A 14,471-nucleotide genomic window follows, 5' to 3' on the forward strand; every position below is an offset into this window, starting at 1 on the left:
AAGGGAAAAGAAAATTTAGCTATTCCTCACTGTTCTTTAGGCTGACATTTGCATATACTCTTCAACTTTGCTGACCCTTTTCTATCTTCAGTATCTTCACAGGGAAAAAATACCTAAATTAGGAACCATGCCCTCTCAGCACACCTCTTTGTTGGTCACTGTTAAGATCTAGAATAATGACTACCGAATCCTTTTGACAAACACTTCAATTTAGTGTAACACTCAGTTCATATAGGATCCTACAACTTTAAAACTCCAAGGGGTCGTAGAGATCATTTAGATTCCCTTATTTCAGATAAGAAAACAGGCTCCCAGAAGTTCCTTTTTCCATCATAAAATAGTACCCTCCATTTATATAGAACTTCATGGTTTCTGATGTGCTCTTAGCGTCTTTTATTCTGTCTCCTTTGAGTGTCACACTACCGGGATAGGTGGTCAAGGCGGTATTATTATTCCTACTTTACAGATAAGGAAACAGTCTCAGGTTAAGCGCTTGGGCCTTTATTCCAGTTCTTTTAACCTCTAGTCCCATAGTTTATCACTAGCCCAGCTGTTCTTCTTGAACCCTACTTACCTCAAAGTATTTCATTTCACTGTAAGTTCGTTTCAGGAGTAACTGGGCTGCAATGGTTTCTACTCTGGGTCCTGAGACCTAGAATATGATCTTCCTTGTCCATTAGAGATAACCTCTCTGAAATGTTGAAGTTTCTTTGCTTTTCTGCCTCCAGGATAAAAGTACTCAGCATGTCAATGGCACCCAAGTCCAAGGCAACCACTCCCCACCCCATGTTCCTTCCTGTCTTTCAGCTGAATGCCAGGAAGGTCAGCTGCTTCCCAGAGTAGGGACCTGCTTATAACAACCCCTACACTCTCAGTATGGCACAGGGTTATGTAGTACTTTCTAACCCTCCTTGTATCATTAGATAATTGCCGTCCATTAGAGTATCAGTTACAGCAGTGAGAGTCAAAGTGCTAATCTCTTTTAATTTATTAGTTAAGACATCTTCCTTCTAGTCACTGTTTTAGGTTTTCATCACTGCATTATACGTAATACTTTCCTGGTGTTTTGTGTGAGCCTGCATGCATGTAGAATGCTTGAGAAAAGCAGGGTGTCAGTGTGTATTAGGGTCCTGACTGACAGTGGACCCTTTCCCTTTCCCAGATTGTTTTTAAGCAGCTCTCCTTGGGGGATGCTCTGGCCTCTGTACTCAGATGCAGATCAGCAGGCACTCATTTTCTTATTCTTGCCTTCTGTGTGGTACATTTTAGAGCACTTTTAAGGCCACAACAGAGCTTGCCTTTCAGTGAAGCCATAGTTCCCAAAACAAATTAAGAAAAGCCAGGTCATTTCTTCTACTCTCTGATGGATGGGGAAAGCCTGAGAGCATCTCTTTAATCATGCACTGTACTCTTTAGACTCCATTTACTACCACACTCTGGCAATGAAAGAATTAGTTTTCCTTCTGTCTTGGAGTCAACAGAATAAGGCTTTTGCAGGAATAGGTGAGCAATCTCTGGGCTAATGGCTGGGTTAAGATATTTCTATGTCAGTTTTGCCTACCACAAGTCTTGACCATCTCCTTTATGGTTTATTAGATTCTGTGATCTTGAGAGAAGAGGTACTGGGCAAGTATTTAAAATATGTGCTCAGACCAAAAAAACACTCAGGAGCTTCTGGTTTAAAGGAGTAAATGTAAAATATTACAAATACGATCTATTCTGCAGGAAAAAAATCTTTTGGGAAATTATCAGTACCCATTTGAGTCTCTTTCTCTATATTAAATAGGAGTAATGTGACTGGTCCCCATATTTTAAGTGATTATTTTATTTCCCTAAAACCCTGTCATATATAGTGAGTTTGGTTGTTTGCCATTGGCATGACAGACTCTATTGAGTTAGCCTCATGGGAGATGAGGCACTTCTGTCATTTCTTTTGAAAATTGTGTTGGAAGGAAAAAGACCAAGGTTCCCTTCCCACACTCAGGTTCAGCCAGGCAAGCCCTCGTTAAATTGAAACATTTTATTTCTTCTATTTTAACTCTTATCTTTTATCTCTCCCCTCCAGGGGATAAACATCATAGGCTATAGATGACAGTTGCTAAGCTTAGGCAATGGCAGATTGCAGCAGATAGACAGTGGAAGGATAAGGAAACCAGATAGCTTTCTAGCACCTCCTGAATTGGATTCACCTGTGTGACTTCACATTTAAGCCTTTTTTTACTCTCATACACAATCCCCCTTTTCCCCCCACCCTGGAAGTTCAGAATTTGACTCTGTTGCACGTGAGAAATCCAAATCTGTAGGTGAAAATAGACCTATCCACTCTAACACACATGTGACCCTGGTAGCTCACCCTTTATGCTCTCAGCCTTTTCATATTCCCATTGGGTAGAAGTACAAAGGGACTTCTTTGTACAAAGAAGGGATTTCTGTACAAAGAAGTACAAAAAGATACCCTGTTTAGAAGAGATGGGTCATGCTCATTTTCATAACCAGCCAATAAATATTGACTACTATGTGCATAGTTGTGCTATTTCCTGTAAACAAAGCCAATGCAAAAGATGTTTTATACATTATTACCTCTCGTAATATCTGTATTCTCAGCATAGGAAGTTGATATATTTTAGCTCAGTTAACTAGGAAACTGAACACTTTGGCCTCTTTTGGATTCTTTCAAACTGACCTAAAAAGTATCTTCCTTGAATGATTAAGATTTCAAACGGTTGAAAAATAGCTTTTAGAAGAGAAGCATTAGGATTTCTTTCTAAATAGTGATCTAAGTGTTGAATTGTTAAAAGTTTGAGAAGTAAATTCATTTATAAAGAGAAGTCGCTGTTAATGTATATCACTTAATACATAAGTGGTATATTACTTAATATATCATTTATTCACTTAATATATCATTCTAGAACATGGAGCTGTTTTATTTTCACTTGTCCCTTCTTCCTAGCTCCTGAGTACAAAAACAAAGTGGCAATTAAAATAACTAAGAGTAAATTAAAATAAAAAATCAGAAGATTAAAATAGTGCCCTTTCACAATATTTTATCAAGGTAAATTAACAGACTGTAGTTCTTAAAAATAGCTCATCTGGAACATTTCTAAGGTGGAAACCTCATCAGAACTATCCCTTCACCCCACACCCCCAAAAGAACTCCAAAGTAAATTTACTTCTGATCTTGGCTATTGTGAGGTAGGAGGTACATTTATGATCACATTATAATATGATCACATTATAGAAGGAGCAAAGACTTGGTGCTTTTGTTAAATATTAGATGTAGAATTTTTATGTTAATACCAGATTTATAATTCAATCTGTGATGATGGAAAGATGAATATTATTTTGATTTTTTTATCCTTCCCCTCCTTGGTTGGTTGGTTTGTTTATTTAGTATTGTCTCAGTTTGTTTTACAATTTCCGTTTTTTTAAAAAAAAAATTTATTAAAATATAGTTGATTTACAATGTTAGTTTCAGGAGTACAGCAAAGTGATTCAGTGTTTTTATATATACTTTTTAAAATTTTTAATTTAATTTATTTTTTTATTTTTTTAAATAAATTTATTTATTCATTTATGGCTGCATTGGGTCTTCGTTGCTGTGCAGGCTTTATCTAGTTGCAGCGAGAGGGGGCTACTCTTCGTTGAGGTGTGCGGGCTTCTCATTGCAGTGGCTTCTCTTTGTTGCGGAGCACGGGCTCTAGGCGTGCGGGCTTCAGTAGTTGTGGCACATGGGCTTAGTAGTTGTGTCTCGTGGGGTCTAGAGCACAGGCTCAGTAGTTGTGGTGCATGAGCCTAGTTGCTCCGCAGCATGTGGGAATCTTCCCGGACCAGGGCTCAAACCCATGTACCCTGCATTGGCAGGCAGATTCTTAACCACTGCGCCACCAGGGAAGTCTTGAATTTTACTTTATTTTATTTTATATATATATTCTTTTTTAGATTCTTTTCCATTATAGGTTATTATTGAGTATAGTTCCCTGTGCTATACAGTAGGCCCTTGCTGGTTATGAATATTATTTTTAGAGTACATAAAATAAAGTTTCTAAGTAAAGTATTTTTCACCTAAAATCATTCTCCTAAATTGACAAGTTAAAATATCAAAGGAGGTGTGGTTTAATGTAACTAAATAGTCTCTGTGAATTTAAAAAATGATTTTATGGTCTTTCAGACTTACAATTAAAGTGCTTGATGAAGATGATTTTTTTGGCCCTGGAGTGATCAGCTGTGTATTGCCTGCCTGTTAGTTTGATAATACAAGTTGCAGGTTCCTTATATTTAGATGTATGGGATCTCCTATTGAAGATCCAATGTAAACATTATGTTGTAGTGTAATATATGCAGATTTAAATATATATATATATATATACATATACATATATATATGTATATATATTTTTTAATGATGTATTATACTTTCTGACTCCTTGGAGTTGGTACCAGTGATACTACCATCCATGCCAAAGAGTGGCCTTCATCATTTTCTCCCTGTGTTTTCTGAAGTTTTGTCTTGCTAAAAAGCTTTATTCCCTGCTTTCCTGGGACCCACTCCAGAACTCAGCCATGCACTGTGTACTGAAACCCAGACATAACCCATCTCTAGCAATTGCTGACCTCTCTGCCACAGGAAACATTAGAAGCTGTTTCCTGTACCAACTGAGTTTTAGTTAACTCAGTTGACTTGCCATTAAGTTGATATATTTGCTTTTCTATTGATAAAAAGTATACTAATTAAATTTTATGTTTATTATATCAATTATCTACTGACATTAAGAAATTACAAACCAGAGGTTATGAAGTTTTAACAAAGGTTTCAAGAATCAATATCTTTCATCTTATAAAGTGTATTTGTTTCAGATCCAAAGCAGTAGAGACTTGGAATCATTTTGATGAATGTCAGAGACTCTTAATTCTTGAAACTTACAGCTTTTCTCAATAAAATCCCTGGTTCAATTTTCCTTTTTCTTTTTTCCTTGTAGTGGACTTTTGGGAGCAATAAAAATAAGAAGAAAGGAAAAGCCAGAAAAATAGAGAAGAAAGGAACCATGAAGAAACAGGCCAATAAAACTGCTTCCTCAGGCAGTTCGGACAAAGACAGTTCAGCTGAGAGCTCAGCCCCTGAGGAAGGTGAGTCAAGTGGTGCAGACTTGGGAGTGAACTCTTATTTAGTAGAAGCTGCAGTCAGAAATGGAGGGAAAAGGTGCCTGCATTACAATTACAGCATGGCCTCTGCCTTTATTGCAGGGGTCTCTAATCTTTTCAATGGTCATGGTCTGTTTAGAATCTGAATGAAGCAAGAAAAATACATGCATTCCAAAGCATTAGTGAAGCCCTTGAAACCCATCCAGGAAACCCATGAGGATTCCCTGCATTAGAATCTCCGTTTACCTTAACTTGAGTGCCTTCTCTTTCCTTTTTCTTGGTTATTCATAGGGGGAAAATCCTTGAACCAGATACAAAACTCAGTAAAAAAATGTTGTTTTGAAATGAGAATTTTTGCTAACACTAGTTTGAAAGTGAACTTGTTCCAGGACTAAAATGGTAAACTTTATATTTGTTTTGAGTAATAATGTTTATATACAAACTGGCTTGTACAGAATTGGCCTAACCTGCTTTTTAAGCACATGCCTGTGAATGTTAGCTCAAATTGAGTCAAGCACAAAATTGCTAGTTTAACATAATACTCAGTTACAATATGTAATGCTTTTTTCCATCACCCTTTGTCCTACCAAGATCCAGTATCATTAGGAATTCACTAATCAATTTAATGACTTATTAAAACACTGATTTTTTTAAATGCCAACTAATAAATGTAGAAGAAAGTATAGTTAGACAATCACCATTTTCAACCATCATAGTAATAATTGAAGTGTTATCAATGAGTGTTAAAACCACTGGATGATAGTTTGTTGAGGAACAAGATGTTTACACAGTCTCAAAGCATCTCCGTATACTTATTATGAAAATTGAATATGGACTATATGTCAGATAATGCTATTTCTTAAATGTTAAATTTCCTGAGTTTGATCATTGTATACTTGGTTATATAAGAGACTGTCCTTTTTACAAGAAGTATTTAGGGGTGAAAGGTCACAATCTCTGCAGCTTACTCTCAGTTCAGCAAAATAAATGATAAAAATGTGTAAATTGTTTTATGTATGTAGACAGAAAGTGAACTGGCGATGTTAACAGTGGGTGAACCTAAGTAACAGATGTACGGGAGTTGAATTATTCTTGCAACTTTTTTCTGTAGGTCTGTAATTTTTTCAAAATACAAAAGTCAAATTAAAAAGATCATGTTGGTTTCTTAATCCAGCCTAAGTTTCTGTAACCTGTGTTTGCATTTGCCAAAGGCAGACCAAGCGTTTTCCCAAGGGAGGTGAGATGACCATGTTCCACTTCACCTAGAAGAGCCAAGGGGTAATGATTATCAACACTGTGGGGCCACCTGTGGCTCTGTCTTCTGCAGCATCACCTAATCTTGTGTTTGGTCCTTTGTTGCAGGTGAAGTGTCAGATTCTGACAGCAACAGCTCCTCCTCCAGTTCAGATTCAGACTCTTCCTCAGAAGATGAGGAATTCCATGATGGCTATGGAGAAGACCTCATGGGAGATGAGGAAGACAGGGCCCGTCTGGAACAGATGACAGAAAAGGAGAGAGAGCAAGAACTGTTCAACCGCATAGAGAAGAGGGAGGTGTTAAAAAAAAGGTAAAGTGGTAGTCTTAATGATAAAATAAAATAATAAAGTAATTTCCCAAAGTTCACATTTGGAGCCCTGTCTTCACAGGATTCAAGACTTGAAATTTCTTCTCATTATTTATGAGTTAGGAATCTGACTATCCTCCCAGCATGCTTTTTGTATTTTTTTTAAGCTCAAATGTTAAATTGCATTTTGATATACAAAGCTGCTTCAGTATTTTGGATTACTTTTGCCATATTTAAATGGCAGAAGTTTTTCCTTATCTCCTAACAGAATTTCAAGGTGAAAATAAACTTGACTTTGTCTCAGGAGATAAAATAGTCCTCACAATTTGGATCCTTCCCTACCTACCTAATATTGCGAAATAAACAGAAGCATTTTCCTTGGCAGCAGTTAGTCCCATTTCGTCTGGGAGCCTGTCTGTCCCTTCTGGAGACCATATTAAGTCTGGTGAGTTATTCTAGACAAGAATGTTTGGCTTTCAGTCAGCAGCAAGTAATAGACATTTGTTTTGAGTGTGAATGCTTCCACGGTTACCTGTATTGGAACAAACAGGACTTAAGAAACTACCACGGTTGCCACATGGTTAAGAATGACTTCTGAAATTTGTATTTCTGAATTGGGGAGAGCATAACAAGAGGTTCTCATATAAGGCCAATAGGGCCCTATGATAAAATCACAAAGTAGCTTAAGAGTAGTGGGTGGCTGATCTCAAACTTGGGTTTTTTATTTTTCACCTTATATGAATGAAGCAGTTGACTGACTGATTCTGTGACTTTTTTAGTGATTGGAAGAATGTTTACAATGATGATAATTAAGACAGAAGTTCAGAGCCAATCACAGAAAATGGAAGTTTTTGTAGCTCATTTGTTTAGCTGCAAGGCAGTACAATACGGTAACTCAGAAACTTTCTCCATGTTTTTAATGTAAACACCATTAGCATCCTGTTTTATAGCCAGCAACACCAGTAGTGAGGTATCATTTTTGGTTGTTAGATTCTTCACCTATTCTAGAGCTTCCTCTTTTTTTATTAAAAAAAATTTTTTTTTAAAGGTAAGTGCAGGCAGCATAAAGGTAGCTTGGTTGTGCAAAGAGCACTGACATTTTCCATCAGAAAGTCTAGGCTCAGGACTTCCCTGGTGGTCCAGCGGTTAAGGATCTGCCTTCCAATGCAGGGGATGCGGATTCCATCCCTGGTCAGGGAACTAAGATCCCACGTGCCGCAGGGCAACTAAGTCTGCGTGCTCTAGAGCCTGCACGCTGCAGCTAGAGAGCCCGCTGCCACAGCTACTGAGCCTGTGTGCTCTGGAGCCCGTGCGCCGCAAGGAAACATCCCAATGCAGCCAAATAAATAAATATTTTTTTAAAAAAAGAAGAAGAAGAAGAAAAATCTAGGCTCAAGTCAAACTCACTGGCCAGGTTATCTGAATTAGTCACTTACCCTCCTCATTCCTCAGCTTTCTCGTTGGGGATTGTTGTAAGTCTTCAGTGAGATAATACATATAAGAACATAATGTAAATATAAGCTGTTAACTTTTTTAAAATTGAAGTATAGTTGATGTACAATATTATATAAGTTACAGATGCATAATTTAGTGATTCACAGTTTTTAAAGGTTATACTCCACTTACAGTTATTATAAAATATTGGCTATATTCCCTGTGTATATCCTTTAGCTTATTTTATCCTTTAGCTTATTTTATACATAATAGTTTGTACCTCCTAATCCTTTAGCTTATTTTATATATATCCTGTAGCTTATTTTATATCCTTTAGCTAATTTTATACATAATATCCTTTAGCTTATTTTATACATAATAGTTTGTACCTCCTAATCCCCTACCCCTATATTGCCTCTCCCTGCTTCCTTCTCCCTGCTGGTAAGCACTCGTTTGTTCTCTATATCTATGAATCTGTTTCTTTTTTATTATATTCACTAGTTTGTTGTATTTTTTAGATTTCACATATAAGTGATAGCATACAGTGTTTGTCTTTCTGTGTCTGACTTATTTCACGTAGCATAATCTCCTCTGAGTTCATCCATGTTGTTGTAAATGGCAAAGTTTCATTCTTTTTTATGACTGAGTAGTATTCTATTGTATGTATATACACCACATCTTCTTTATCCATTCATTCCATATTTTGGCAATTGCAAATAATACTGCTATGAACATGGCGGTGTATGTGTCTTTTGGAATTAGCATTTTTGTTTTTCAGGTATATACCCAGGAGTGGAATTACTGGGTCATATGGTAGTTCTATTTTTAGGTTTTTCTTTTTTTTTAATATTTTAAAAAATATTTATTTATTATTATTATTACCTTTTGGTTTCTTTTTTTTAAACATCTTTATTGGAGTATAATTGCTTTACAATGGTGTGTTAGTTTCTGCTTTATAACAAATTGAATCAGTTATACATATACATATGTCCCCATATCTCTTCCCTCTTGCGTCTCCCTCCCTCCCACCCTCCCTATCCCACCCCTCTAGGTGGTCACAAAGCACTGAGCTGATCTCCCTGTGCTATGTGGCTGCTTCCCACTAGCTATCTATTTTACGTTTAGTAGTGTATATATGTCCATGCCACTTTCTTACTTCGTCCCAGCTTACCCTTCCCCCTCTCCGTATCCTCAAGTCCATTCTCTAGTAGGTCTGCATCTTTATTCCCATCTTGCCCCTAGGTTCTTCATGACCATTTTTTTTTTTTAGATTCCATATATGTGTGTTAGCATAAGGTATTTGTTTTTCTCTTTCTGACTTACTTCACTCTGTATGACAGTCTCTATGTCCATCCACCTCACTACAAATAACCCAGTTTCGTTCCTTTTTATGGCTGTGTAATATTCCATTGTATATGTGTGCCACATCTTCTTTATCCATTCACCTGTTGATGGACACTTAGGTTGCTTCCGTGTCCTGGCTATTGTAAATAGAGCTGCAGTGAACATTTTGGTACATGACTCTTTTTGAATTATGGTTTTCTCAGGGTATATGCCCAGTAATGGGATTGCTGGGTCGTATGGTAGTTCTATTTTTAGCCTTTTAAGGAAACTCAGTGTTGTTCTCCATAGTGGCTGTATCAATTTACATTCCCACCAACAGTGCAAGAGGGTTCCCTTTTCTCCACACCCTCTCCAGCATTTATTGTTTGTAGATTTTTTGATCATGGCCATTCTGACTGGTATGAGATGATATCTCATTGTAGTTTTGATTTGCATTTCTCTAATGATTAATGATGTTGAGCATCCTTTCATGTGTCTGTTGGCAATCTGTATATCTTCTTTGAAGAAATGTCTATTTAGGTCTTCTGCCCATTTTTGGATTGGGTTGTTTGTTTTTTTGATATTGAGCTGCATGAGCTGGTGTAAATTTTGGAGATTAATCCTTTGTCAGTTGCTTCATTTACAAACATTTATTTATTATTTATTTATTTAGGCTGCACCGGCCTTTAGGTGCGGCACACAGGGTTTAGTTGTGGCATGTATGTGGGATCTAGTTCCCTGACCAGGAATTGAACCCAGGCCCCCTGCATTGGGAGCTCAGAGTCGTACCCACTGGACCACCAGGGAAGTCCCTATTCTTAGTTTTTTAAATTATTATTATTATTTATTTTATTTATTTTTGGCTGCATCGGGTCTTAGTTGAGGCACGCTGGATCTTTCATCGTGGCTCGCGGACTCCTCTCTAGTTGTGGAGTGCAGGCTCCAGGGTGCGTGGGCTCTGTAGTTTGCAGCACACGCGGTCTAGTTGAGGCGTGTGGGCTCAGTAGTTGTGGCATGCAGGCTTAGTTGCCCCGCAGCATGTAGGATCTTAGTTCCCTGACCAGGAATCGAACCTGCATCCCCTGCATTGTAAGGCGGATTCATTACCACTGGACCACAAAGGAAGTATCTATTTTTAGAGAAACCTCTGTACTCTTTTCCACAGTGGCTGCGCCAGTTAATTTTCTCCACATCCTCACCAACATTTGTTATTTGTGTTCTTTTTGATGATGGCCGTTCTGACAGGTGTGAGGTAATATCTCACTGGCGTTTTGACTTGCATTTCCCTGATGATTAGCAATGTTGAGATCTTTTCATGTGCCTGTGGGCCATCTGCATTTCCTCTTTGGAAAAATGTCTCTTCAGGTCTTCTGCCCATTTTTTAATCAGGTTGTTTGTTTTTTTGATGTTGGGTTGTATGAGCTGTTTATATATATATATTTTTGATATTAACTGTGTATTGGCCATATCATTTGCAAATATTTTCTCCCATTCAGTAGGTTGTCTTTTTGTTTTGTTGATGGTTTCCTTTGCTATGCAAAAGCTTTTAAGTTTAATTAGGTCCCATTTGTTTATTTTTACTTTTATTTCCTTTGCTTTAGGAGACATCCAAAAAAATATTGCTGCGATTTATGTCAAAGAGTGTTCTGCCTGTGTTTTCCTCTAAGAGTTTTATGGTTTCTGGTCTTACATTTAGTTCTTTAATCCATTTTGAGTTTATTTTTGGATATGGTGTTAGAAAATGTTCTAATTTCATTCTTTTACATGTAGCTGTCCAGTTTTCTCAGCACCTCAGGTATTAACTTTTAAAAATAACTTTATTGAGATGTAGTTTACACACCATAGAATCTACCCATTGAAAGTGGTTGAAAGTGGTTCGGTGGTTTTTTATACATTCATAAAGTTGTGTAGCCATCACCACAATTAATTTCAGAACATTATCATCACCCCAGAAAAAAACCCTGTACTTACTGGTACTCAGTTCCCTCTATTGCTCCTAGCCTTAGGAAGCCACTAACTTACTTTCTGTCTCTATAGATTTGCCTATTTCTGGGCATTTTATATAAATGGAATCATAAATATGTAGTCTTTTGTGCCTGGCTTCTTTCACTTAACATACATTTGAAGTTCATTCATGTAGCATGTATCAGTACTTCATTCCTTTTTATGGCTGAATAATATTCCATTATGTGTATATACCACATTTTATTTATTAATCTTTTTTGATATCTTTGCTGTTGTGAATAGTGCTACTATGAACATTCATGTACAAATATTTGAGTATCTATTTTCAATTCTTTTGGGTATATACATAGGAGTGGAATTGCTGAGTCATATGGTAATTTTATGTTTAACTTTTTGAGAAACCACCAAACTGTTTTCCGTAACAGCTGTACCATTTTACATTCCCACCAGCAATATATAAGAGTTCCAGTTTGTCCACATCCTTGCCAACACTTGTTATTTTTTCTTTTTTTGATAATAGCTATCCTGGTAAATGTGAAGTGTCTTATTGTGGTTTTGATTTGCATTTTCCTGTTGACTAATGATGTTTAGAATCTTTTCAAACCCTTGTTGGAGAAATGTCTGTTCAAGTGCTTTGCGTATTTGTTAATTGGGTTGTCTTTTTGTTGTTGAGTTATAAGAGTTCTTTATATATTCTGGTTAGTAGACCCTTATCAGATAACATGATTTGCAAATATTTTCTCCCATTCTGTAGGTTGTATTTTTCACTGTCAAGTATTGTTTAATGCACAAAATTAAAAAATTTTTATGCACAATAAATTTTTTCTTTTCTTGCTGCAGCTTTTGATATCTAAGAATCTTACCAAATCCACGTTCATGAGTAATTTACCTGGATGTTTTCTTGTAAGAGTTTTATAGTTGTAGGTCTTATGTTTAGATCATTGATCCATTTTTTAAAATTTTATATTGGAGTACAGTTGATTTACAATGTTGTGTTAGTTTCAAGTGTACAGCAGAGTGATTCAGTTATACCTGTACATATATCTATTCTTTTTCAGGTTCTTTTCCCATACAGGTTGTTACAGAGTATTGAGTAGAGTTCCTTGTACTATACAGTAGGCCTTTGTTGATTATCTGTTTTATGTATAGTAGTGTGTATATGTTAATCCCAACCTCCTAATTTATCCCTCTCCCCCTCATTGATCCATTTTGAGATCATTTTTTGTATATGGTGTGAGGTAAGAGTCCAACTTTATTCTTTGGCATGTAGCTATCCAGTTGTCCCAGTACCACTTGTTGAAGAGACTGTTCTTTCCCCAGTCTTGGCACCATTGTTGAAAATCAGTTGTTCATGGATATATGGATTTATTTGTTGACTGTATTCTGTTCCATTGATCATTATGTTTATGGTTATGCCAGTACCATACTGTTTTGATTACTGTAGCTATGTAGTCAATTTTTAACTTGGGAAGTGTTAAGTCCTCCACCTTTGTTCTTCTTCAAAATTGTTTTGGCTATATGGGGCCCTCTGCATTCCCATAGGAATTTTAGTATCAGCTTATCAATTTCTGCAACAGCAAAAGAAGCAGCTGGGATTTTTATAGGAATTGTGTTGAATCTGTTTATCAAATTTGGAAGTATTGCCATCTAATATTAAGTCTTTTAATCCATGAATGTGATATCTTTCTACTTACTTAGGTATTATTTAATTTCTTTCAACAGTCCTTTAGTTTTGGGTGTGAAAGACTAGCACTTGTTTTGTTAAATTTATTACTAAATATTGTATTCTTTTGGATGCTACTGTAAATGGAATTGTTTTCTTTGTTTTGTTTTTGGATTATTCATTGCAATTATATAGAAATACAGTTAATTTTTGTATATTGACCCTATTAAGAACTAAGTAAAAAATTTCATAATTGGGTTTATTTTAGAATGTTATGAAAAGAGTTTAATATTTATTTTATTCCTTCCACAAAGTTCCTTAAATTCACACACAAAAAAATAGTTTTGTTTCATAAAAGCCTGCTTTTTGTTACAGGGAGAGAGCCTAGATTGCATTTGTTTAAGAGAATAGCATATTTATTCACATGTTTGCTGGGGTGGAGCTGAGGGAGGCATTTTTCCTAATGAAGAAAGATGGAGAGTGGTGTTTTTAAAATACAGCCTGTGTCTTGACCACCTTAAAAATGTGACAGTGGGGCTTCCCAGGTGGCACAGTGGTTGAGAGTCCGCCTGCCAATGCAGGGGACACGGGTTCGTGCCCCGGTCCGGGAAGATCCCACATGTCGCGGAGCGGCTAGGCCCGTGAGCCATAGCCACTGAGCCTGCGCATCTGGAGCCTGTGCTCCGCAACGGGAGAGTGGCTCTCTGTGGCTTCATTATGTTTCTAATGGGACACCATTGGAGTTGATCCAAGAATCAACTATTTTCTTCCATTATGTGAAGTTGAGGAAGAGCAGTGCATTACCAACAGGATACAACAGTATCCTCAGTATTCTCTCATTTTAAGTCTATTCCACCTTAATGCTTTCAAGTACTTCTGGTGTATTTATATTCAATATTTCTAATGTACTTATAAGATACATTGGAGTTTCTTACAGGAAACCAAAACATTTATTAACTCCTTCCCCGCACTTAATTCCTTTCTCCTATCTAATAGAAATCAGTCTACAAATATTTCATTGCCACTTAAAAACCAAATAAATATATTTTAAACAGATTTGAAATCAGGAAAAAACTGAAAACAGCCAAAAAGAAAGAAAAGAAAGAAAAAAAGAAGAAGCAAGAAGAGGAGCAGGAAAAGAAGAAACTGACACAGATTCAAGAATCTCAGGTAGGAGATTCAATAGTCCTTGTTATCCAAAGAATAAAACCTCTATTTTGAGTGTGTATGTGTGTTTATATAAAAGATGGGTTTATATTAATCAGCCTAGGTCAGTTAGTGCAAGACTATTTATGTACTATCTTCATCTTATAGGTTTCATTAATCTCTGGACATATCATTTCACCATTAGCTGTGCTGTTTAACTCCATGGGAATTCTACTC

At 36.5% G+C, this 14,471-nt stretch overlaps 1 protein-coding gene across 1 annotated transcript in view; it reads left to right on the plus strand.

Moving 5' to 3' along the window:
- The window catches only part of RTF1 (RTF1 homolog, Paf1/RNA polymerase II complex component), a gene marked incomplete at its 5' end in the record, with an annotated part of 49,498 nt that overhangs the window by 18,745 nt on the left and 16,282 nt on the right, over positions 1-14,471 (plus strand). Inside the window, 3 exons of the mRNA XM_079913994.1 lie at positions 4,977-5,124; positions 6,502-6,706; positions 14,144-14,258. Of these exons, the coding sequence (XP_079770120.1) occupies positions 4,977-5,124; positions 6,502-6,706; positions 14,144-14,258 (468 nt within the window). The remainder of the gene's footprint in view (positions 1-4,976; positions 5,125-6,501; positions 6,707-14,143; positions 14,259-14,471) is intronic.

Source organism: Stenella coeruleoalba (genome assembly GCF_951394435.1).
Source record: "Stenella coeruleoalba genome assembly, chromosome: 2".
Taxonomy (NCBI): Eukaryota; Metazoa; Chordata; class Mammalia; order Artiodactyla; family Delphinidae; genus Stenella; species Stenella coeruleoalba.